At 33.0% G+C, this 23,187-nt stretch overlaps 1 protein-coding gene across 1 annotated transcript; it reads right to left on the bottom strand.

The window, feature by feature from the left end:
- Window positions 1-9: 9 nt before the first annotated feature.
- LOC132723015 (RNA-binding protein 5-like) lies at window positions 10-22,665 on the bottom strand. Its single transcript, XM_060707664.1, has 22 exons — window positions 22,492-22,665; window positions 15,867-16,123; window positions 15,511-15,625; window positions 12,791-12,901; window positions 12,348-12,414; window positions 11,404-11,477; window positions 9,871-9,978; window positions 9,331-9,391; window positions 8,016-8,072; window positions 7,370-7,634; window positions 6,830-7,017; window positions 6,211-6,290; window positions 5,766-5,895; window positions 5,302-5,393; window positions 4,775-4,951; window positions 4,250-4,390; window positions 3,919-3,966; window positions 3,091-3,309; window positions 2,450-2,518; window positions 2,019-2,104; window positions 1,443-1,569; window positions 10-720 (listed from the first exon to the last, which is right to left on the bottom strand). The coding sequence occupies exons 2-22, from the start codon at window positions 16,112-16,114 to the stop codon at window positions 595-597; spliced, it is 2,589 nt and encodes an 862-aa protein (XP_060563647.1). The 5' UTR covers window positions 16,115-16,123; window positions 22,492-22,665; the 3' UTR covers window positions 10-594.
- Window positions 22,666-23,187: the final 522 nt, after the last annotated feature.

Here is a 23,187-nt window from a genome sequence, read left to right as displayed (position 1 = left end):
CTAATAAAGTCCTCTTATGATATTTATTTCTTTTAGCATAATTTCAATAAAATGTCAAAAATAATCTTGAATTTAATTCAAATATATATACATAGTTGGAAGTAAAACAAACACATCACGAAAAATACAATAAAAAATTACACCACTAAATGAAAGGTCCACATATCAATGCAAATAATTTTTTGTTTCAACATTTACTCCAAATCTCGTTTACACACTCCGTGCCGGTTTGCCAACTTCCTGCCCGCTCCAGAAGATCCCTTTTCAAGGACTGATTTAAAGGGCCACCTAACTTGGCCTGCACAAAGCCACAGTTTATTTGTGAGGTAACTGGGCTATCAATTTATACTCTTCTCTCTTAATGTACTATGTTAAAGGCATCCCTCTAATCTGTCATAAGAGTTACACCAGCAAGTCAACAGAAAAACCCCTGAGACTATTGCATATATTGATCTTAAACTTAAATAATAACAACTCGTCCTCCATACAGTAATATAAACAACCTTCGTACCAACAGCCCATTGTTTTTGTCCTATCTTTGACTACACAATAAAATATTTCTGGTTAAAAATGTTTGTTTTTTTCTAAGTCAGCTCAATCCATATCATTGTATCTTGCAAACAAAGTTTTCTTTAAAGCATCTTTATAATTGTCTGTCTCCTCTATATTAACTTTAGATCCCCGCATACCTAGTCCAGCACTTGAATTCCGTCTTTCTGCCTGTAAAACATATGTTCGATTAATAACATAAAAGTCTTATAGTTATATAGGACTCAGAAACAACAAATGAGCAGCGTCATTACAAAACCAACATAATGGGTTTGCGACCAGCATGGATCCAGACCAGCCTGCGCATCCGCGCAGTCTGATCAGGATCCATGCTGTTCGCTTACCAACCCTATTACAAGTAGAGAAACTGATAGCGAACAGCATGGATCCTGATCAGACTGCGCGGATGCGCAGGCTGGTCTGGATCCATGCTGGTCGCAAACCCATTATGTTGGTTTTGTCATGGTGCGGCTCAAATTATGCAACAACATTTTATTACAATATTTCTTTTCCATTTTTTGGGGTTGGGTTTTACATCACACCAACATGGTGACTTTCCAACTGCACTAATGGAAGGAAGACCTCAGGGGTCACTCTATTCATTATTTTAAGGGAGTAGAATAACCAACATTATTTAGACTACTTGGATTGCTTCCTCGCATGACAAAATTCAAAGTCCCTGAAGGTATTCAAACTCAAAGTAGTTAGGGGCTAGTGGTTTGAAGTCAATTACCTTTACCGCTTGGCCACAGATGCTGTAAAATATTACCTATAACTAGGTAAGTATTATGAACTCTGAAAACATACCTTGAAGCATTGGGTCTATATCAATTTATCATAATTATAAAGAGCACAAAAATGCACCAAAAGAACTTATATTTATATTTCCTCACCTCAATGGGATTAATGATGCCCTGTCCTGATCTACCAAGTCCCTGCCCTGATGACCAGCCCATCTTCTGTAACATTTTACTACCAATATTGTCTGACCCAAGTCCAGCTTTAGTTGGCTGCTCATATCTGAAAAAGCAATTAAATGTCAGAAAAAATAACTTAACCTGTAACAAATCTCTAATAACAAGACAAATATGACAGTCGTGCATATCACTTTAAGTTTGTTTTAATCAAATATCCTCTTTTAAATAATTGCTTATGGTATATCACTAATTTTCATAGGGTGACAATATTCATGTAATAAAAACATACTGACTAATGGAAATTTTTCAACCTATATCAAGCATTAGTTCAAAACAACTGAACTTTTGAAAGCCAGCTCAAAAGCCCCAATTAACAACAGAAAATGAATCAATACCTAACTACAGATTGAGGCAATCTATCAACAACACTTTCTTAAATTAAGCCCAAAACTTAGAAAATCCCTTCAATACTCATGCAAGATAAAGATTGAGACATTTTTTAAGTCATTTAGAAGGAAGAATAATTTCTGACAATTGTTTTGCTCAACTTACGGTTGCGGTGGTGGTGCTGGACGTTTTCTGGGTGGTGGAGCAAGTGATCCAATCTTTTCCCGCCTTTCCTTAGCTCTGTCACGGTACTGTAAAATATAAAACATTTATACATTTTTGCTTTACTTTTTTGGTTTAATATCAACTTAAACACAAGCTAGTCAATCTGAGCAGTTATAATGTAATTGTCACTGGAACAATAACTCGCTGTTGAGCAAGAGAACAACAACATTACAAAACCATTGTGCATCATAATATCATATACATTTGTACTTGTGAAGACACAAACAAGCATTAAGAAGAAAGCTGTGCACACTTGTTTTCATTTTCACCAGTTTAATTTTAGCAATTTTTATGATCTTGAGCATAGCAAAAAAAATTGTGCAAGATATGGTCTACAATGTAAGAACTGTTTCAGTTATTTTCAACAATACCTGCATTCCCCCTGACCCTCCTTGAGAACTTCCAACACCCTGAGACTGACGCATAGACTCTAAATTTTGCTGAAATCAGAAAACGTAACTTTATGTTAGAAACAATACAATAATCATTCATCACAAAATAGACATGAACATTCCTTTTTAACAGATATATCTATGAAATTCTATCTTACCATGCTATACAAATCCTTCAAGATTATAGAGAAAAAAATTCATATGTCACCTGGGGAAACTTTCTTTTGTTGGTTATATTAAGCACCAATTTTACTTTACAGTCTACACTTGTTTGTATAAGATCATGATAAACACGTATAAAATAGTCTCTTAACAGCATTTCTGTTGTATGCTGGCAAATAGATATATTAAAGGTTTTTCAGAATTTCAAATAATGTACATGTTTAAAATTATTGTTTGAGTAACTGCTAACATTTTCAATATGAATTAATTACATTACTAAATCAGCAAAAGTGGCATAGTATCATAGAGTTTTCAACCAAATTGACTCTGAAGTACATGTTCTGCATTTGAAGTAATAGATATGCTTAACAGGATATCATAATTATGTGCATAGTGTAAAAAAACAACAAACAAACAAAAACAGAGACAAACAGTAAAACCAGATAAAAAGACAATACCTTGTGCAAGTCAGACATTTGAGCATGTCTCATCAATTGTTCTTTGCTCTGAAATTGTCTCTTACACAGTAGACAAGCCTTCTTTGAATGATCTAACAGTTTACTTTCATCAAATCCATTTGCTGAGTCATCATCGTCGTCATCATCAGAGTCACCTCCATACGATGCTACTAACCCCAGCTTTGCCTTCTCTTCACTGGTGGGAGTACTTCCCCCTGGCTGCAAAATATACAGAAGTAGACTATAAAGGGATTGCACTTTTCAGGATAAAGATCTCTTACCTACAGTCCAACTAGTACAGTATATAATCAGTTTAGAAAATGTATGCATTCAACCTTCTGTATTTCTGAAGTGGACATATCCAGCTTTCAGTTTTAGAACTGGTGATCAATTTTTGGGATATCAAGGTGAAAATATGAAGTTTGTCACTAGTTTTACTGATTACAAACACTAAAATCTTTCAGAATAAGCTAGGTAAGGCTTAAAACGGTTAGAAAAATTCCTACTTTGCTCTGAAAAGCTAAACAAATTTACTGAAGGAATATGCAACGGTAAGATTACTGCAAAGTTATCAAAATGAAGTAAAGTTTTTTACGTCTATTATAAAAACTCACACCCATCTTTTTAAAATAACATACATACCAAAATTTGTATAAACAAAATGTTAACTCTTCAAACTTATCTTATTATTTTAATCACAATGACATGTGTAGTACATGTCAAATAAATTCCATAGTATATCAAAATTTATTTTAATTTCCCAATTTCTTTAAGCCAAAGGACATTCTGATAAAATTTTGATATAAAATCAATGTGTAGTATACAAACCATAGGTGGTGGAGGCATCAACTTTTTGTCTTCTGTTGGCACACTTTTCTGTAAAAAAAACCACCATTATACACACTTGGTCACATAAAACAAAAAGAAATACTGCATTTTTTACATCCTAACTAAATAATGTCAATTATCAATTATATTTTGATGTGATAAGGGTCAAAAGACAGCACCTTGAAATAACTGTTAAGAAGAATAGCTTCTACACAAGAAATATTTTAACAATGCAAAGATTACAAAATATGTATGCCACACAAGACTGTCACAATAATCTCATAATTTCTGACATTACTGTTTGGTTAAGGTATATACCAGCAACACATACCACTTTTTCAAGGATTGCAAAACCAGCATCTGCAGTAGCCGATTCTTTCCTACCAGAGAGGTTTGGCATATTGATCTTCTTCATCCCATCTTTCACAGCCTCTTTCTGAGCATTCATAGACTTAGCCCATTTTTCCATATCCTAAACAATAAACAAAGTTATTATTCAGTGGCATAAAGGCACTTTTATCATTTTTAAGTCCATGCTGGTATCATTAGTAAAATTACAAGTCAGATATTGGGCATCGTGAATTTTAATTTGTGAGAAATTTTCTGAAACTGAACTTTTTTAATCTTTCCTTTTTTACCTATTGAATTTGGAAGTTTTTATTTGAAACAAGTCCTTTGTTTTATTCCATTAACATAAATACCTCACCTTAAATCATGAAATATGGATGAAAGACAACATTTGTACCATTGAAATTCAGAGTGTGTTAAAGCAACTTAGAACAAATATTTACTAGAATTTTGTACCCTTGAAATGAAATGATATTATTGCAAAATAGTATTTGAGTCAAAATAATACCTTTGCAATTTTCTTTGCAACTTTGACTTTCTCCTTTTTATCTTTCCCATCTTTCTTTCCATCTTTATTATCGAGTGATCTCATATCTGACTGAGAGTCATCATTAGGGGCAGGTAAATATGTAGATTGTTCTGCATCCCAGTACATAAACTGACCTGTTGTACTGTTATAGTAGTACTGAAATATTACAGACAACCATGACAATAAGAAAGGGGCTTAATAGTGGTTTGTGGATAGTCATTGACTTTGAATTACTTACTCTACAGCTTTATGTGATCATATTCAGTATATGAGTAATATCACCTTACCCCTATCAAAAATTTGTTTCTAGCAATCTAATTTAACGTGCCTGAAATAATGACAGAAAGGTCATGTTTGATTGTCTGACTAATATTGCTCTGTAGCCAATCAGCAGTCTCTTATTATTAAGTTATAGCTCAACATTGTAGTCAACAGATACGTAAATCCTTACTGATTATCAGAAAACCATACACTAAATCATACAGAACATTAAGATGAAAACATACCTGAGAGCTGGCATCATAGTAGAGAGAAGTGATAGGATCATAATAGTAGCCGGATGTCTCGTCATACTGGTATAAACTAACATCTGGTGCAGCTGCAAAACATGTTGATTGTTTAGAATAACATCTGACTAATGAGCTAAGTGAAATCACTAATTTATGAGGTACCTAAACTTTCAGATTTATAACTTTCTTGCCTACAAGTTCCCTTTCTATATTGTACCAATTATTGATCAAGATTTACGGAAACTCTTATGTCTTCTAATTTTGAGAAAGTTGTAACAGAGAACTTAAATGTGACCATACAAAAAGAATCATGTCCTGCACACTTTTGGATTTCAAACAAACAGACCCAGTATTCTTTTATAAGTTTATCTCCCAAGTAAACCTAGTTTAAGATGAATTAAGAAAAATATAGTATCAGATAAGATTTATCCTACATAATTTACATTTCTAGAGTAACTTACGATATTTTGTAACTTCTTGTTGTTGCTGTTGTTGCGTAGGTTTATCATCAGTTTTTTGTTTCCAGGCCTGGGCCTGATGAGCCAATCTCTCCTCTGTAGACATATCTGCTATCTTCTGTTGTTGCTGGGCCTAAAATTACAGAATATTATATTTAATACATATTAACTTATGGTAATTTAATAACCATTTGTGTTTCATAATGTTTCATTTTACTATATGTTTTTTCTATAAAGATACTTACATTATATTAATACACCAATATCTAGTTGATAAAAACACATTTCGTTCCTAGAAACTATGGTAACAAAAGTACGTTAACCATTCACATCACCATAAACTACAACATTAAATATTGTTTATACTTCATACATTCAAGTAGTTTTGCAGAAATCAATGGATTTCACTTTTTAAGTTTGATATAACCAACATATGAAAGTGACTGACCTGTTTTTGGAAATGTTTAGCTGCCTGAGCTTGCTGTATTGCAGCCTGGGCCACTGCAGCCGCTGCATTTGTAGAGTCCACTGAAAAATCAATATTATTTCATGTATGTCATCTATGTTGAACACAACAAAATCCTCCAGTTTTAGAAATAACTTATTACCAGTTTATCTACCAGACATCAGTAAAATACAGAAGATACAAGTTTTCTTTCTGTACACTGACTGCAACAATCCAGAAGTCAATTACCCATATAATCTGTAGTCTATGGTTAATGCTTATTAAGGGTCCATCCGCCCTTTCAGGCACCAAGAGTATGGACCCTTACCATCCGGCCATCACATGGTACTTAATATAAGACATTGCCTTATGGTTCTAATAATTAATTTGAAATATATTTTGAAATAATCCTCCTCTCTTTTTTAGACATTTGATAACATTATTATTCCATGTTTTAATTGCAGAGATCATTATGATCACCAACAGTTATTTACCAAACAAAGAAATTCAAAACTTCATGATTTGTTTTTATATTAATGGTTCTAGATTCTACAGGTTATTCTGGAAACCTCTTTCCTAGCTCATTTATGTCTTTTTTTTTATTTTATACACATATATGTACCTGAAGTTGATGTGGTTGCAGTATCACCAGACTCTGTGTAGTAATTTGAGTAGTCATAACTCTGTCCATCATAGTACTGTCCCGAGTAATAACCCGACTGGTCGTACTGATTGTAATCATAGTTCTGGTAATATTCCCCACTAGACTGGTCCCAACTTTGCTGACCAGCTGCGTTTATAGTTGCCATACTGATACACAACATAAAAGAAAGATTTTAAGTAAAATTACAATAAAGTATTACAATGCCAAATTAATTCAATCATTAAATAGTTGCATACAAAACTTGCTAAAATGGTTTACCAGTAAATGTATGTTCTTAAATTATATGTCAAAAAACACACTGTAAACTTAAAGGTCACATAATTTTAACTTCCTACATACACCAAACAATCATATTACACACAGAAGAACTCCAAATTCTGTGTTTTAAAGTAAAGAAACTAGATAGCAATTTTAGGGAAGCTCTATCTAATTCTTTAAAATTTGAATAACATTAAACTACTAAAATAAACATTTTGCTTTATAAGTGTTTCAACTTACGAGGTAGTGAAAGTGTTCTTGGCAAAAGCCACAAGAATTTGTTTTCCATCCACTTCTAATGGAGGATTCATCTGTTTCAATACTTCGAGCACATTAACTGACTCGGCCACTGATCCGAGCTCAACGAACGCAAACCCCTGCGAAGCCTGACTCGTAGCATCCCTCACAACCTGGATATTTTTACATGTCAGTTGTGTCACAGCATTCAATGCCCGCAGTATTGACTCCTCCGTAGTCAAAGCATCCAGGCCTCGCAAAACTAATGCTGTAAAATAACCATTAATATTATATTTGTACTACATGAAACTAAATACCTATAAATGATAATGCTGTATATCTGAATATATTTCTTGAGATACAATGTGTTAAGTGAAAAAAATTCACCATGTTCCAAAAAGAGCAAAGTTATTCCAGTATCGAATTACCAGCTATGAATCGTATAGTAAAGAAACTATCAAAAGTAGATAGATGCCTTCTCTTAATTTCCAGCCTTCTTTTAAAGCAGCACATTTCTCAAGTAAATATTTTATGTTTTTTTATTCCTTACACTTTTATTTATTTAAATGTGTGCATATTCAATCCAAATAAATAACTTTCAAGAATGAAGGAGATCAAGTCAAACAAGAAATCTTGTAAGAAGACTTACTGTTGCATGGGTTAGTTCCAACATGGTCATATCCATCTGCCTGTGATTTCCCAGATTCTAAAATAAACGAAAGTATTTCTTCTAGCAAATTGAAATATCACCATAAATCTACCATAGTTATTACTATCCCAGGTACTGTCAATATAAACATAGTATATGTTATGATGTAATTCCCTTTTCAATATAACCCTTATATCTCCTTAAAAATACACATTGCCTATGATCAATTTTGAATACTTCAATACCTTTGAAAGAATTGTTGAGACTTAATTACATTACAGTAAGCCCAAAATAACAGTTTAATACTATAATTATATTCAAATCAGTGATTTTTCTCGCTTAATTGGGAAGAGGCCTTAGCCTCTTGATTTTGGGAAAAATTATCGCTAAAATTGCTAATTTGGGAAGAAAAAAGCATGTTTCAGTTCAGATTTTGGGAAAACTGCATGATTTTAAAGAAAATTTCAATTGGGAAGAGGCCCTTTTTCGGAGTCTGTTATATAAGTAGGAAAATCACTGCAAATACATTTTAATGTAATACAGTGTAACTTCCGAATTCCGGAACTTCTGAAATCCGGAAACTTCTAAAAACCGAACAATTTTTTCGGTCCCGATTTTTCCCTTCTATTTTCTATTTATATAATACTTCTGAATTCCGGAACTTCTAAATTCTGAATTCCGGACGATATTTTCGAAAAATTAGAGTCAAATCAATGCAATTTTACCTCCAAAAACCGGACATATCCAAAGGTGTGAAATACATTGTAAACCCTGCAGGAAGATTTAATCTCCCTATCGATTGTTTACTAATTAGCGGTGATCGTGTAATTTGACACGCGTTAAAATCACAAACTGAAATGGTATGTTTGAAGTGATGCGGTTAGTCAAAGTAATTTACGGCGGTCATTTAATTTGAAGTGTTTATTAGTGGATTAAATGACAATTAATGGGACAATGTATGTATCAAACGTCTTTAGGGATTTTATTGCATTTGATGTAATAATTAATTAACTAGCATCGGACGATATGTAAGTTTATGCAATTAACAACATTTTTACAAACTGATATATTACAGTAATGGCCACATCGTCCTTGACATTTAGTGATATTAAGTGGCTTAGTCTTGTCCACATTATCATAAACCTCTGAATTCCGGAAACCTCTGAAATCCGAACTTTTTGACAAGTCCCATGGGTGTTCGGTTTTCGGAAGTTACACTGTAAAGGTATGCAATGTAATAAAACAGTGTGAAAGTGTATATTTCAAATGATTTTCACCCTTACATCTGATCAGTGTCTACTATTTTATAGCTTACCATATCTGGACATGTTGCACTTAAAGCAATAGTCTCTCCGCTTGAAATTATGTACGCCACACTGTAGAAAATAAAAACATTTACACTAATAATAAAACCGCCGGAGTTCAAACTTTTTCACAGCCCTCTCCAAAGTGATTTAAATTCTTTAACTTTTTACCTCTTTTAGTACAGGATATATATTTTTTCTTACGAATATAACAAAATTCTGGAAACAAAGTGATCCCTCGGAAGCATTAACCACACTGTGTAACTGTGTAACACTATGCTCTGAACAAATTTCACACAAGTTGTTTTTTCAATAATTTAAAGTCTCGAAAATACTGCCAATAATTGTTTAAAGTAATTCATATTTTGGAAAATTGTAAAACCTACTTCTTAAGTACTTGGAATAAAGAACAGTCTAAAGCTCTTAGCTTATATATTATTTCAACTTCAAAAAAATTAGTTTAAAAAAGATTTTGTGGTGTAATAAATACCAAATTTGAAATACACAAATAACATACATATATGTATTAAAGTGTATAAACGTCACAATACCTTTACACAAATCCAGTCCATGCGATGTACCATCTGTTTATCCTTTGGATCTTTGGGCGTGCTGAAGTTCATCGAACATGTGTACTGATTCTGCAGGATCAACTTTTTCTGCAATTAATAAATCATTTACACAATTAGTATATGAGTTTGACATAGAAAGAAAGGGGCTGAAAACTCCACCTTGAGGGCACCTTTGTTTGAGTGCACTGTATGACAGTGACTAAATGGTTGATCTGGTTTGATTTTTTTTTTGTGCATTTTTTATAATGTCAAAATACGATAGAATATTTTGTGAATTATTCCCTTTACATCTTATGACGACTTAAAATAGGGATTTTTGTGCCATCTGACCTTACCCTGCATACACATATAATGTTGTTGTTTTTTACAAACTGTTTCTCTTTATTTCCCATCTGTAATTATTTCACTATATAACCAAACAGCTATCCAACTTTTATTGCATAGTAACTTTATGGACTGAAGGTCAACTGGCACTTTTAGATTTAAATGTCAGAGAAAAATGCTGTGTACTGAAATGACTCTGTCAAGTTCACAGCTTAATGCAAACACAGGTCTACTATTGACCAGACGAAAATGTTATTTGAAGGTACAATGATAATTCATTTTCTAATTCTTTAATGCTGCCAAGTCTTGAATTTACAACTTCTCAAAATGCCTCGAATATAATATTTGTTCATGTATTTACTAAACAAAATCAAAATGATATTAATATTCTGTGAAATATTATGTATTTTCAAAATCTGGCAACATTAAAAAATGATGTATGAACAACAAAGTGATGTTATGCATCATAAGTCTCTTGTCATTATAATTTATCGAGAAATATTTTCTTTTTTCCTCAATAAAATGTGTGAAATAGAGAAACTCTTTCAATGACTGGAATGGTATTTCAATATAGTGTATTCGGTTAGTATAAAAAAAACAAACTTTTTAGCAAAAGGATAATGAAACCACAAAAAAAATTGCCAAAGAAAAGTCTTGTAATATGTATAACTGGAAAACATGGTACCTTAAATAGTTCTCTGTTCATTTCCTAAATGATCACAATCAAATTTCTTGAATTGATAGCATTTTTTTTTATCTTCATAGAAGCATGCATAAAATTTTCTTCTCCAAAACTTGAATCCTCTATCCCCCACAAGTCAAACTTTCTCAAACCTTAATTTCCCAAACAGCTTCAGAAAGTGCCCATCCCTGTACATGTACTTCACCCTTCAGTTCTTTAATATTTTCTCACACAACTCAAATCAAAATACTTTGTATTAACATATCAATCTCCCCTTATTTCACCCAGAAAATCTTCACCCACATTTCCCTTCCCACATTTTTAAACGAATCTTAAAATGCTATATTTGCCCTCCCTCTAACGGCTTCTTATCTTTCCAACAAATTTTTTTTTTCTGCACACACATAAATAATTGTGTTGTGAGCGAGCTGTATCAGTTTTGTGTTTACTATACCGTATCACAATGGTTATACATATATAACGGTAGTAAGCTTGTCGTTAGAAACCTGATTTGAATCCATCCAGCGTACAGCATCGTCTCGATTCTGAAACTCGACGAAAGCAAACCCTCTTGAGGCACCTGTACATAATCATAATGTGTCATGTTTTAATATTAAAGTTTTGATAAATTCTTAACTAAGGCACCTGAAGCAATAATATGCTTTATAACAGGTTAACAGGTCATACCACAATGTTTTGTCAATAAAAAAAAATTCACCCACTGAATATGCCAGAACGACCTAGAAATCATTCTCAATGTATTACTTTGCTTACATACTTACCATTTATGTGTACAGTTTGTGTATAAAGTAAATGGAATCTTCAGTTCTTGAACATGTGAACTTAAAAGAACCAAAATTGCTCATATTTTATTTCCAAATTGAGCAATTAATTGAAAATATCAAGTCTTCCATGTACCAACAGACAAGGCAACGATTTATCAGGTTGGACAGAATGTTAATTTTCATTATTTGAATCAGCTCCAAATTACGAGCATTGTATATATATTAAAATTTATCCGAACTTACCTTCAAAAAATAATATTTCACCCTTTTCGAATTAAGTTCTATAATATTGTACCAAAATGTACCAAGTAAACACCAGACATATTAAATGTTTTTTTTAATATCTAAAACATTTATTAGGTTGAAGTATTAAATGGCATTTGATGGCAAGATCAACTAATTATAATCAAATACTATTATCTGAAACAAAAGAAGTATTAGATATTCTAAATGTTAAATATGTTTTTGTGTTTTTTCAGAAATGTTTAAACAAATTTGCAAGTCAATTTCAATACTGTAAAGGGAAGAATGTTTCTGGCAATTCAGTGGGACCATAAAAAACATATCAGGGACAATATAATAAGATGGCTTGACATATACATACAATGGCACAGTATGGTACCCCTAGTAATGTAAAAATATTTTGACTTGGTTCCGATACTAACCTGAACTTTTTCTCATAAGACGCACATCTCTGATTGGGGCCCCAAACATCATCAGTTCAGCTTTGATCTGTAAAACAAAATATAAAATGTCATGTTTGGTTAAAAAATAATGTTCTCAAACTATGCCCACAACAAATTTGCTCATGCCCACCACAAATATGCTCAATACTTTGACCCTTGAGCTGATTTTTGTCTTGGATTGGTTCAAGCTTGTTTTGTTGGGGACCACCACATACCTGTTTGTGCATAAATTCTGGTACTACCAGTACCATTTGGAAACTATAAATATATTTTATGAAACCTTTAAAGTTAAAGAAAATTGAATTTTATAAGTTGATGTTTTACAATGTTTTACAACATTGTTGAATAAATACACATTATGTAAAATTAATTTTTGTTCAAGCTCTCATTTACGATTGGTCAGTGAGAAATTTTGAACTTACATCTTTTTCTTCAATACATGTGGGCAGCCTCTGTAGAATGACTGTATTAGATGGTGTGTCTGTAACCCACTTCTCCCCAGCTCTATCATCATCTCTATCCCTCCTATCTCTCTATAATACAAACCATCTCACATATAAATGTATTCAGTTTACAACAAATATACAATACCAAGACCTATCATAAATCATTACTCTTTGTCAATATTATAAATACAACATAAAAATTAATTTTTCAGGGGCTGAATGTACAACCACTTTAGTTTTAGGGGATCATTGTTTCCCCTTCCTTTTACTCATTATGAGACTACTGTAGTACGTAAGTTTCCAATTATCTTTCAAGTTTTGACTTCAACCCTTATGATGGCTGAAAAATGTTTCAAGCATTGTCAGCCTAATTTGACAGAAGGGAAGGGTTAAATTCAAACGTATTTACAATATCACTAAAATATAAGTGGAGCTCTATAAAAACAGTATCAAGTACTCTGAAATTTTGAATACAACAACAAACAAGAGCTGTCCGTAAGACAGCGCGCTCGACTTTTTTATTGCTTGCCAATAAAAAAAGTTTTTGCAGTAAAAGGCAATACAAGAATCTCTGTATTTTTAAAGTGAACAATGGCCATGAGCATTAAGATATTTAGTGAAGAATTATTTTACTGAATTGTGTGATACCCTTGAACACTGCAGCAAAGTTTGAAATGTTTATGTCAAAAGAGGGCTGGTAAGAAAGAAAAAAAAACTGAGTTGAGCCTTAAATAAATTTAATAGTATTAAACCCACTTTGAGAGAATAAGGTATTTTTACGTCACTCAGAACACCTTGGTAAATGACATAATAACATAATTTTTCAAGAAATCTATGCCAAGGAAGCAGTATATTTTTGTACAATCAGCATAATATATAGATTTGACTTTGTATGTGAAAGTATTATAGTTACCTTATAATTAAAAACTTAACCAAGATTCTAAGTCGATAAAAGGCCTTAATTTTTAAAACAAATCCTTGACAGAGTTACCTTCTCTTGCGTACAGATGGGGGTAATGATGTGAAATAGCATTAAAAGTTTCAAAGCAATATCTCAAAGGGTTAAGGCAGGGCTCACACTGGCTCAAATAAAATAATAGCCAATAATTTTTACTTAAAAAAATAATAGCCAAAAGTTCAGCGGACTTTTCACGAATTAGCGATTAACAACATAAGCAGTTGATTAAATAAACATAACATAAATTCATATCTTTCAGTTTTATAAGGATTCTCTAATAAACTGATACATTTGTGTATATTGATAACTACCTTTTTTTAAAATAGAACCACAACGTACTTTAATTGTAATTATAGAACAGAATAAAAACGTTATAATTAGTATAATTACTGTATAACAATAATATTAAAGATTTATTATAACTTTACATAATGCTGTTATCACACAACTTTTTTTGTTTGTTCTAATCAAATTTTATCAGCTATAACCACTGTCAATTTCCACATTTCATACAGAACTGGAGTAGATCTAGGTCATATTAGCCTATAGAAATAACACAAGTTTGCAAACTCATTCACAGAATGCAGCCTTTTTTCTGAATAGTTAACTGAAAAATATCATCATCACCAATGTAATACAAATTTACTGCAATAGTAGTAAAGATTTTTAAACAGAACATAGCTTATTTCACCTTTAAATAAATATCAAAATTATCGGTGTCGCGAAAATATGTGACAATCGGATTTTTCCTGTTTTCTGAAGAAATATTCACAATTTTGGTTGTTGTGCAAATAGTTATTTGGAATTTAATACTTTTTAAATATTTTACCATTGTTTTCCACTGGCGATTTAGTCAAGTAGCTTAAAACAAAAAAAAAATCAAAATTTGCAATTACTGGAATTCACGGTAAATTTTGGGTAAGTCAATATCCAGTTTATCAATTTTAAAACGATTTTTGTGGCTAACTGACGGATATTTGATGGCTATTATAAATGCTGGACAATATCTTTAAAGTACTTATACAATTATACATCTCGCATGTATTTTATCACCTCGGGCAATATAGTTAGCAGCACGTGACCGGTAAAAGTTGACACTCAATTGAATGCACCCCGCTGGTGTTAATTGGGTCTTCTGCATTCATTATCGATTTTTATACCTTACATAAACACTGTTGGAAGTAAAAAATAATCGCCAGATTTTGTAGCCAAAATGCAAAAATAATCGCCAATCTTATAAAATAATCGCAAATGGCGACTATGGCGACCGACAGCGTGAGCCCTGGTTAAGGCAATAAGTGGATTTTACCCATATTCAATGTATTTTCTAAGTCAAAAAGGGGCATAATTCTGTCAAAAACCTTGACAGAGTTATGTCCTCTTGTCTGTTGATGAAGGTCGTGATGGTAAACAAGTATGGTCAGTTTCAAAGCAATACCTCCAATGGTTTTGAAATAAAGTGAGGTGGTACAAAAAACTTAACCAAGCTCAATACACTTTCTAAGTCAAAAAAGGGCCATAATTCTGTCAAAAACCTTGACAGAGTTATGTACTCTTGTCTGTAGATGGAGGTTATGATGGTGAACAAGTATGGTAAGTTTCAAAGCCATACTTGTAATACTTCTGAAATTAAAGTGGGGTGGTACGAAAAACTTAACCAAGGTGTGACGTCAACGCCGACGCCGGGGCGAGTAGGATAGCTCCCCTTTTCATAGAAAAGTCGAGCTAAAAATCATACATCATATCTGTCATCTCTTCTGTCTCTACTCCTTGAACTGTCTCTGTCTCTATGACGATCATGACCGCCACTCCTCATTTCACGTCTACGCTCTGACCGATTCTTTCTATGTTGCCTGTGAAAAAAAAAATCAATTTTCTTCAAGTTTTTATACATTTTTTCGTGTGCTGTGGGAGAAGCAGTTAAGAGAAAATCGTTTTCGTTTTTATCCAAGGCAACAGATGTGCCAGCAAAAACAACCAATTTGGCCAAGGTCATAGGGATATTTTAAATTTTATGTACAGGCTGAAAATACAACCAATTTTAACAGCATATCAACAGACGATATGGATCTAAAATGTTAATTTAGTATTTACCTGTCTCTTTCTTCTTGGTCTCCACTCCTACTGGAATGGTCACTCCCATAATTATCATTGTTGCCAGTGTAAGAGTCCTGATATCCCCCATAGCTTTCTTCTGACTGGTATGCCTCATTACTGTTTGTTTCGCTGTATGTTTGGTTGTAATCATTGTAGTTATAATTGTTCTGTGTTTCAGCATAAGGATCTTGGTAACTTTGGTAACTTGTATTTTCATACGGGTTTGGATAATCTGTAGTTGCCATGGTTGCCAACTGAAAATAAATAAATTGTAACATCAATTTTTAAGTAGTACTTTAATGAAATTCCTGCTTCCACAGAAAAATTTAAAATTTATTTCTATAACACCAGGGTTTAAATTGGGGGAAAAGCAGCATTTTAGTTACTTGGAGAAATTTAAAAATGTTGAAAAACTAGTTTATACATGGCTTTCAGGTTTATTCGTGTAATTACTGTATGATCATATAATCTGTCTGATTTTGACTGGCTGAAATACACAACAGTTGACAAGCATTTAATATCTGGACTAACACTTATTTACAAACATGGAAAGATGTTTTCTTAAATTATAATTATTACATTTTTGGTATTGAAAGAGTTTTCAATGATTTGTGTAACAAAAATTTATTACAATCCATCCTTGTGACAATGCAAAATACATTGCATGTTAATAAATGCAGTACATGTTGTTTTATGTATATAAGATAAAGAACAAACATTTAAAAATATTTTTATAATCAGTGTTGTTTTTTTTTATATTTTTTTTGCAACAGTCCTATCCCTGAAATTGTGATTTTTTTATCACAAAATTCTGTCAAATTAAGATAAAAATTCACAAACTTTACAGAAAAAGCCATCTTTTATAACAGAAAAGTATACCCAAGGATAGTCCGCATATCTTAAACTAGAAAATTCCCCTTTGTCAGATTTTAACTTCAGCATTCTTTTAGACTGAGAGGATGAAAAAGCAAGTTTGGTCAATTCTTATCACTATAAATAATGCAACAGGCATTTTACTATCCTATTCCTCCATTGCATAAATTGGCCTTTCTACAAAACACATTTTTTTCCCAAAAAATAAACAAGAGGGCCATGATGGCCCTGAGGTCGCTCACCTGTATATAGGCCCCCCCCCCCCCCCAACGTTGCAGAGCCAATTTAACCCAAGGGCTTTTATTTGCACAAACTTGGTAGACACCCATAAGAAGATGTTTCATGCTAAACATTTAAGCTCTAGCTCATTGGGCTTTTTTAAAAGAAGATTTTTTTTAAAGTTTTTACTATACACATATAGTTAAAAAACAACAATGACACCCCTGGGGCTGGGCCAGTTTTGACACCAGGGCTCTTATTTGAACAAACTTTGTAGACACTTACTAGAAGATGTTTCATGCTTAATATCTAAACTCTAGCTATTCGGGTTTTTTCAAAGAAGATTTAATGTTTTTGCTAAACACATATAAAGAAAATCAATGACCCCCGGGGCGGGGCCAATTTTGACCCCTGGGCTTGTATTTGAACAAACTTGGTAGACACCTATTAGAACATGTTTGATGCTCAATATCTTAGCCATAGCTCTTTGAGTTCTTTAAAAGAAGATTTTTTAAGTTTTTACTATATGCATATAGGGAAAATCAATGACCCCCTGGGGCGGGGCCAATTTTCACCCCAGGGCTTTTATTTGAACAAACTTGGTAGACACCCATTAGAACATGTTTCATGCTAAATATCTTAGCTCTAGCTCTTTGGGTTCTTTAAAAGAAGATTTTTTAAGTTTTTACTATATGCATATAGGGAAAATCAATGACCCCCCGGGGCGGGGCCAATTTTGACCCCAGGGCTTTTATTTGAACAAACTTGGTAGATACACACTAGAAGTTGTTTCATGCTTAATATATAAGCTCTAGCTCTTTGAGTTCTTTAAAAGAAGATTTTTAAGTTTTTACTATATGCATATAGGTAAAATCAATGACCCCCCGGGGCAGCGCCAATTTTGACCCCAGGGCTTTTATTTGAACAAACTTGGTAGACACTCACTAGAAGATGTTTCATGCCAAATATCTAAGCTCTAGCTCTTATGGTTTTTTAAAAGAAGATATTTAAAGTTTTTTTTCTTTCGGTTGCCATGGCAACCAGAGTTTTGCATGGAATTAAATTCTTTGAACAATTTTTAAAGGTGACCACCAAAGGAACATTCCTGTGAAGTTTGGATGAAATTGGCTTAGTGGTTTATGAGGAGATGTCATTTAAAGTAAAAGTTTACGGACGGACGGACGACGGACGAAAAGCGATCACAAAAGCTCACCCTGTCACTTTGTGACAGGTGAGCTAAAAATGACAGGTGCTGACATCATTCAACCTCCATTCTATGTCACTTGACCTTTTGACATCATTTTTGGTGGGGAAAAATAAATCTATGGAAAGCCATTAGTGCATATGTTAGTTTCATTCAGTCTTTTAAGGGAGTCTGTGTAAAGTGCCATATTGATATTTAATGTTCATCATATATAAATAAAATAGATTCAATGATATAAAAGGACCAGAAAATCACAACAACACTAAAATTAAACGAAGGGAATTTTTGAATCCAGCCACATGGTATAATATACACCTGTAATTGGGAGGAAAAGATTCTTAAACAGAGATCCCATGGGAGTAATAAAAGATGAACAGTAAATTATTGAAACACATGCTTTTATGTTGTTTTAAAGTTTTTTTTTTTTCAGATATGTATACAAGAATGCTAAAATGATATATTTGCTATTAAAACTGCAATGGCTTTCCGTATAAATAACATTTTTACCAGTGCACGGTAGCATTTAGTCTGTTTAACTACTTCATACAAAATGGTCGACCATAGTTTACATTCGTAATGAGCGAGAATTTCAATGTAACAGAACTCTGTAATGTAGTTTTAAGAGGATTAAATGTTAATGAAGTTGTTTATTTCTTCTTTTTTATAAGTCAGTAAAATTTTATCTGAAAAAAACCTTGTATAAATTATGTACACCGGTATCGTGGAGACCCGGGCTAATAAGGAAAAGTTTATACGTTTAATATGTTTTTTTTTCAGAAGCCGGTCAAGTTGACCTGTGCCGAGTTGACCTGTGCCAGTTGGCAGAAGTCCGAGTTGACTCTTTACCTTGATTACAATTAAAATTATCACCTTCATTTCTGTACAATACAAAACCAGTCTGGCTACTGGTAGTCAGAGCCATACAATGGAGTATATCGGCAATACTTGATATTTGCCTGTTGCATTATTTAAAATGACGTTGAAATTTAAAACTGAAAATCATCATGGAAAATACTATCTGCTGGATTATGTGAAAATACAATTGGAAATGTAACAAGAGGGCCATGATGGCCCTGAGGTCGCTCACCTGTATATAGCCTCCCCCACCCCCCCCCCCCCCCCCGGGCCAATTTTACCCAAGGGCTTTTATTTGTTTATTTGAACAGACTTGGTAGACACCCATAAGAAGATGTTTCATGCTAAACATCTAAGTTCTAGCTCATTGGGTTTTTTAAAAGAAGATTTTTTAAGTTTTTACTATACACATATAGTTAAAAACAATGACACCCCTGGGGCAGGGCCAGTTTTGACCCCCAGGCTTTTATTTGAACAAACTTTGTAGATATTTACTTAAAGATGTTTCATGCTTAATATCTAAACTCTAGCTATTCGGGTTTTTTCAAAGAAGATTTTTAAGTTTTTGCTATACACATATAAGGAAAATCAATGACCCCCGGGGCAGGGCCAGTTTTGACCCCAGGGCTTTTATTTGAACATACTTGGTAGACACCCATTAAACATGTTTCATGCTAAATATCTTAGCTCTAGCTCTTTGGGTTCTTTAAAAGAAGATTTTTTTAAGTTTTTACTATATGCATATAGGGAAAATCAATGACCCCCTGGGGCGGGGCCAATTTTGACCCCAGGGCTTTCATTTGAACAAACTTGGTAGACATTCACTACAAGATGTTTCATGCCAAATATCTTAGCTCTAGCTCTTACGGTTCTTTAAAAAAGGATTTTTTAAGTTTTTACTATATGCATATAGGAAAAATAAATGACCCCCCGGGGCGGGGCCAATTTTGACCCCAGGGCTTTCATTTGAACAAACTTGGTAAACACTCACTAGAAGATGTTTCATGCCAAATATCTTAGCTCTAGCTCTTTGGGTTCTTTAAAAGAAGATTTTTTAAGTTTTTACTATATGCATATAGGGAAAATCTATGACCCCCTGGGGCAGGGCCAATTTTGACCTCAGGGCTTTTATTTGAACAAACTTGGTAGACACTCATTAGAAGATGTTTCATGCCAAATATCTTAGCTCTAGCTCTTTGGGTTCTTTAAAAGAAGATTTTTTAAGTTTTTACTATATGCATATAGGGAAAATCAATGACCCCCCGGGGCAGGGCCAATTTTGACCCCAGGGCTTTTATTTGAACAAACTTGGTAGACACACACTAGAAGATGTTTCATGCCAAATATCTTAGCTCTAGCTCTTTGGGTTCTTTAAAGAAGATTTTTTAAGTTTTTACTATATGCATATAGGGAAAATCTATGACCCCCTGGGGCAGGGCCAATTTTGACCCCAGGGCTTTTATTTGAACAAACTTGGTAGACACTCACTAGAAGATGTTTCATGCCAAATATCTAAGCTCTAGCATTAAAAGAAGATATTTAAAGATTTTTCTTTCGGTTGCCATGGCAACCAGAGTTCTGCATGGAATTAAATTCTTTGAACAATTTTTAAAGGTGACCACCAAAGGAACATTCCTGTGAAGTTTGGATGAAATTGGCTCAGTGGTTTATGAGGAGATGTCATTTAAAGCAAAAGTTTACAGTACTGAGCAATGTGTGTAAAGTTTCTTGCTCAATGAAACAACGACTTGCCCCTGACAGGGTTTGAACTCATGCGGCTAGCGATCATTAGATTATAAGGGTGTAACAGTTTACCGGTATACCGATATATTGCAATATGAAAAAATAAATTTCGTACCACGGTATGATTTTTGGAAAACCGGTATTTTATAAAAATCATAATTTTCAATTAATTGCCAGCCAATTTTGTACAAATTTCACATAAAATCTTTAATTGGCGAATTTTATTGGCACCAACGTAAGGTAAAAGTATCCGACAACTAGTACACTTAAAAATCAATAAGCGGCCGCATAATTTATATAAGCGGCTCAGATGTGAAAGGTCACATGTGACTAGTTTTGTTTATCAAATTGTGTGACACTTTACTTTCTATTTTTTCTTTACATTTATATTAAGTTTCTACTAAAAATATATACATATAATAATAATATATAATGTTACTCCATCTTAAAAGACTTTATATTAAAACATATACACAACAATACGTATTGCAATATATTGCAATACGCTTCAGCAAAATGGCAATATATTGCAATACGGTTTTTGCCGTATTGTTACACCCCTATTAGATTACTAGTCCAACGCGTTAACCACTCGGCCATGCCGCCACACAACAAGACGTTGAAATACATTTTTTTTCAATACATCTAATATATAGAGGATATTTGTTTAGTTCAGTGTAAGATCGGAATATATTTCACCTAGTGAGCACCAAAAGGTATATTTCACGAGTGGCGCAGCCACGAATGAAATATGAACTTTTGGTGTTCACAAGGTGAAATATATTTTGATCTTACATTACATTAAACAAATTTTCTTTTATTATATGCAAAGAAACATTAAAAAAGACATTTTAAGTTAGTACTAAATAAAAAGGGCGCCAAATAATAATACAACGTGATGTCATTTACAGTGTTGAATCTAGAATTTCAAAATTATGGGGGATTGTCCCCCACTCAATTGAAAAATGTGGGGGATTTGAAAAAAATGTGGGGGACATACATTTACCTTACAATATGACATACCGAAAAGAATTCATTTATTTTACGTTCAGGCATTTTTTGACAGTTATTGTCCGCTCAAAAACGGAAGTAGAAAAAATAAAATATTGACGAATACTACAAAACACACGCGAGATGACTCAGTAGGCTGCTACACGCGATTTAGTACGTATTTTAGTCATAACCACGAGTGAAAACAAACATGGCTGAAGCGTTTGAGATAGTTTTTGATACGATGAAGATAAACTGAATTAAGTTGAAAAGATCGTCAGATGCGAGACTTGGCGCGCACTGACTTCATTAAAATGCGCGATCTGCATAAAACATGCGCAAATCGGGCGGCCTAGATGCAACACTGCATTTACGACGTCAGGTAGTTAAGTTGGTTTCCAGTACTGTGAAATGCTTGTATTTCACTGAAACAACGTACTGGGCTCAATTATTCAAAACAGTGAAATTATCAAATCGATAATTTCACTGTTTCAAAAAGTGAAATTATCGATACCAGTTTTTAACTCACTGATATATTTCTATAAACCACCGAAAAGCATGTAATAATATGTTTTAATGATATATATGTTCGGTCAAAAAAACTATGTTAAGTACATGTGCTGGGTTTTGAAAAATATACATTTTATTTGGATTTTAAAGGAGTTTTACGCTCCACACCCAAAGTCATGAAAGTGGTCTGTGTGAAAAGACTCGTCAAATTAGACATTCTGCAATTACCTTATTATAAAATCTGAATGGTAAACTCTTCTTTATTTCGATGACATATATACTTATTTTGAATTTATCTAATGTTAAATTTTCAGCCCGAAGGTATTTGTGTATTTTTGCGCAAAATAAGATTTGCTTATTAACAAATATGGCGTAAATTCGTCTATACAACTGCGCATGCTCGAAAAAAAGAGTACGCTGAAAACATAAAAAGCGGAAAGCTAGAAAATATACGAAAAAAAATGAGGAAAGAAAAGACCACAGCATTGGAGAGCAAGATTCACTCCCCCTACTATCCACAAAGGTATTTCGAGTCAACAAGTCCTTTTTATTTTGTATCGAATACATTGTAGATCTAGTTTGGGCTTTTTTTTAACTAAAATTTCATCAAAAAATAAAATTTCAATACAGGCTTGTACATTTATATGGAACTAGATTGTTAATAAATGTCTTGTCAGATGAAAAAATTCTAAGTAAAGTATTTGCAATATTTAGAGTTTTTGTAAGAGTTTTAGATATATATTTAAAACAACAACAACAAACTAACAAGAGATTTATTGGACTAGACACTCGGATATATGCTTAACCCGTGCATGTGCTATATCTTACATTATTTGTTATATGGTTAAGTGGGGTCTTTATCTTTAAGCAATCATAACAATATGCATTATCAGTCTTGCCTGGTTCCCTGCCTTCATTTACCAC

The sequence above is a fragment of the Ruditapes philippinarum genome, unplaced genomic scaffold (assembly GCF_026571515.1).
Source record: "Ruditapes philippinarum isolate M1 unplaced genomic scaffold, ASM2657151v2 ctg71_1_1_1_1, whole genome shotgun sequence".
Lineage (NCBI taxonomy): Eukaryota > Metazoa > Mollusca > Bivalvia > Venerida > Veneridae > Ruditapes > Ruditapes philippinarum.
Note: the sequence above shows the minus strand (reverse complement) of the source record. Positions and strands in the feature narration are given on the sequence as shown.

Coding starts and splice junctions, on each gene's coding strand:
- LOC132723015 (XM_060707664.1), bottom strand. CDS start 16,114: ATGGCAACTACAGATTATCCAAACCCGTATGAAAATACAAGTTACCAA. Junction 9,979..11,403: donor GCTGGATGGATTCAAATCAG/GTTTCTAACGAC, acceptor TATTAATTGCAG/AAAAAGTTGATCCTGCAGAA. Junction 4,952..5,301: donor ACTATGATGCCAGCTCTCAG/GTATGTTTTCAT, acceptor GTAATATTTCAG/TACTACTATAACAGTACAAC.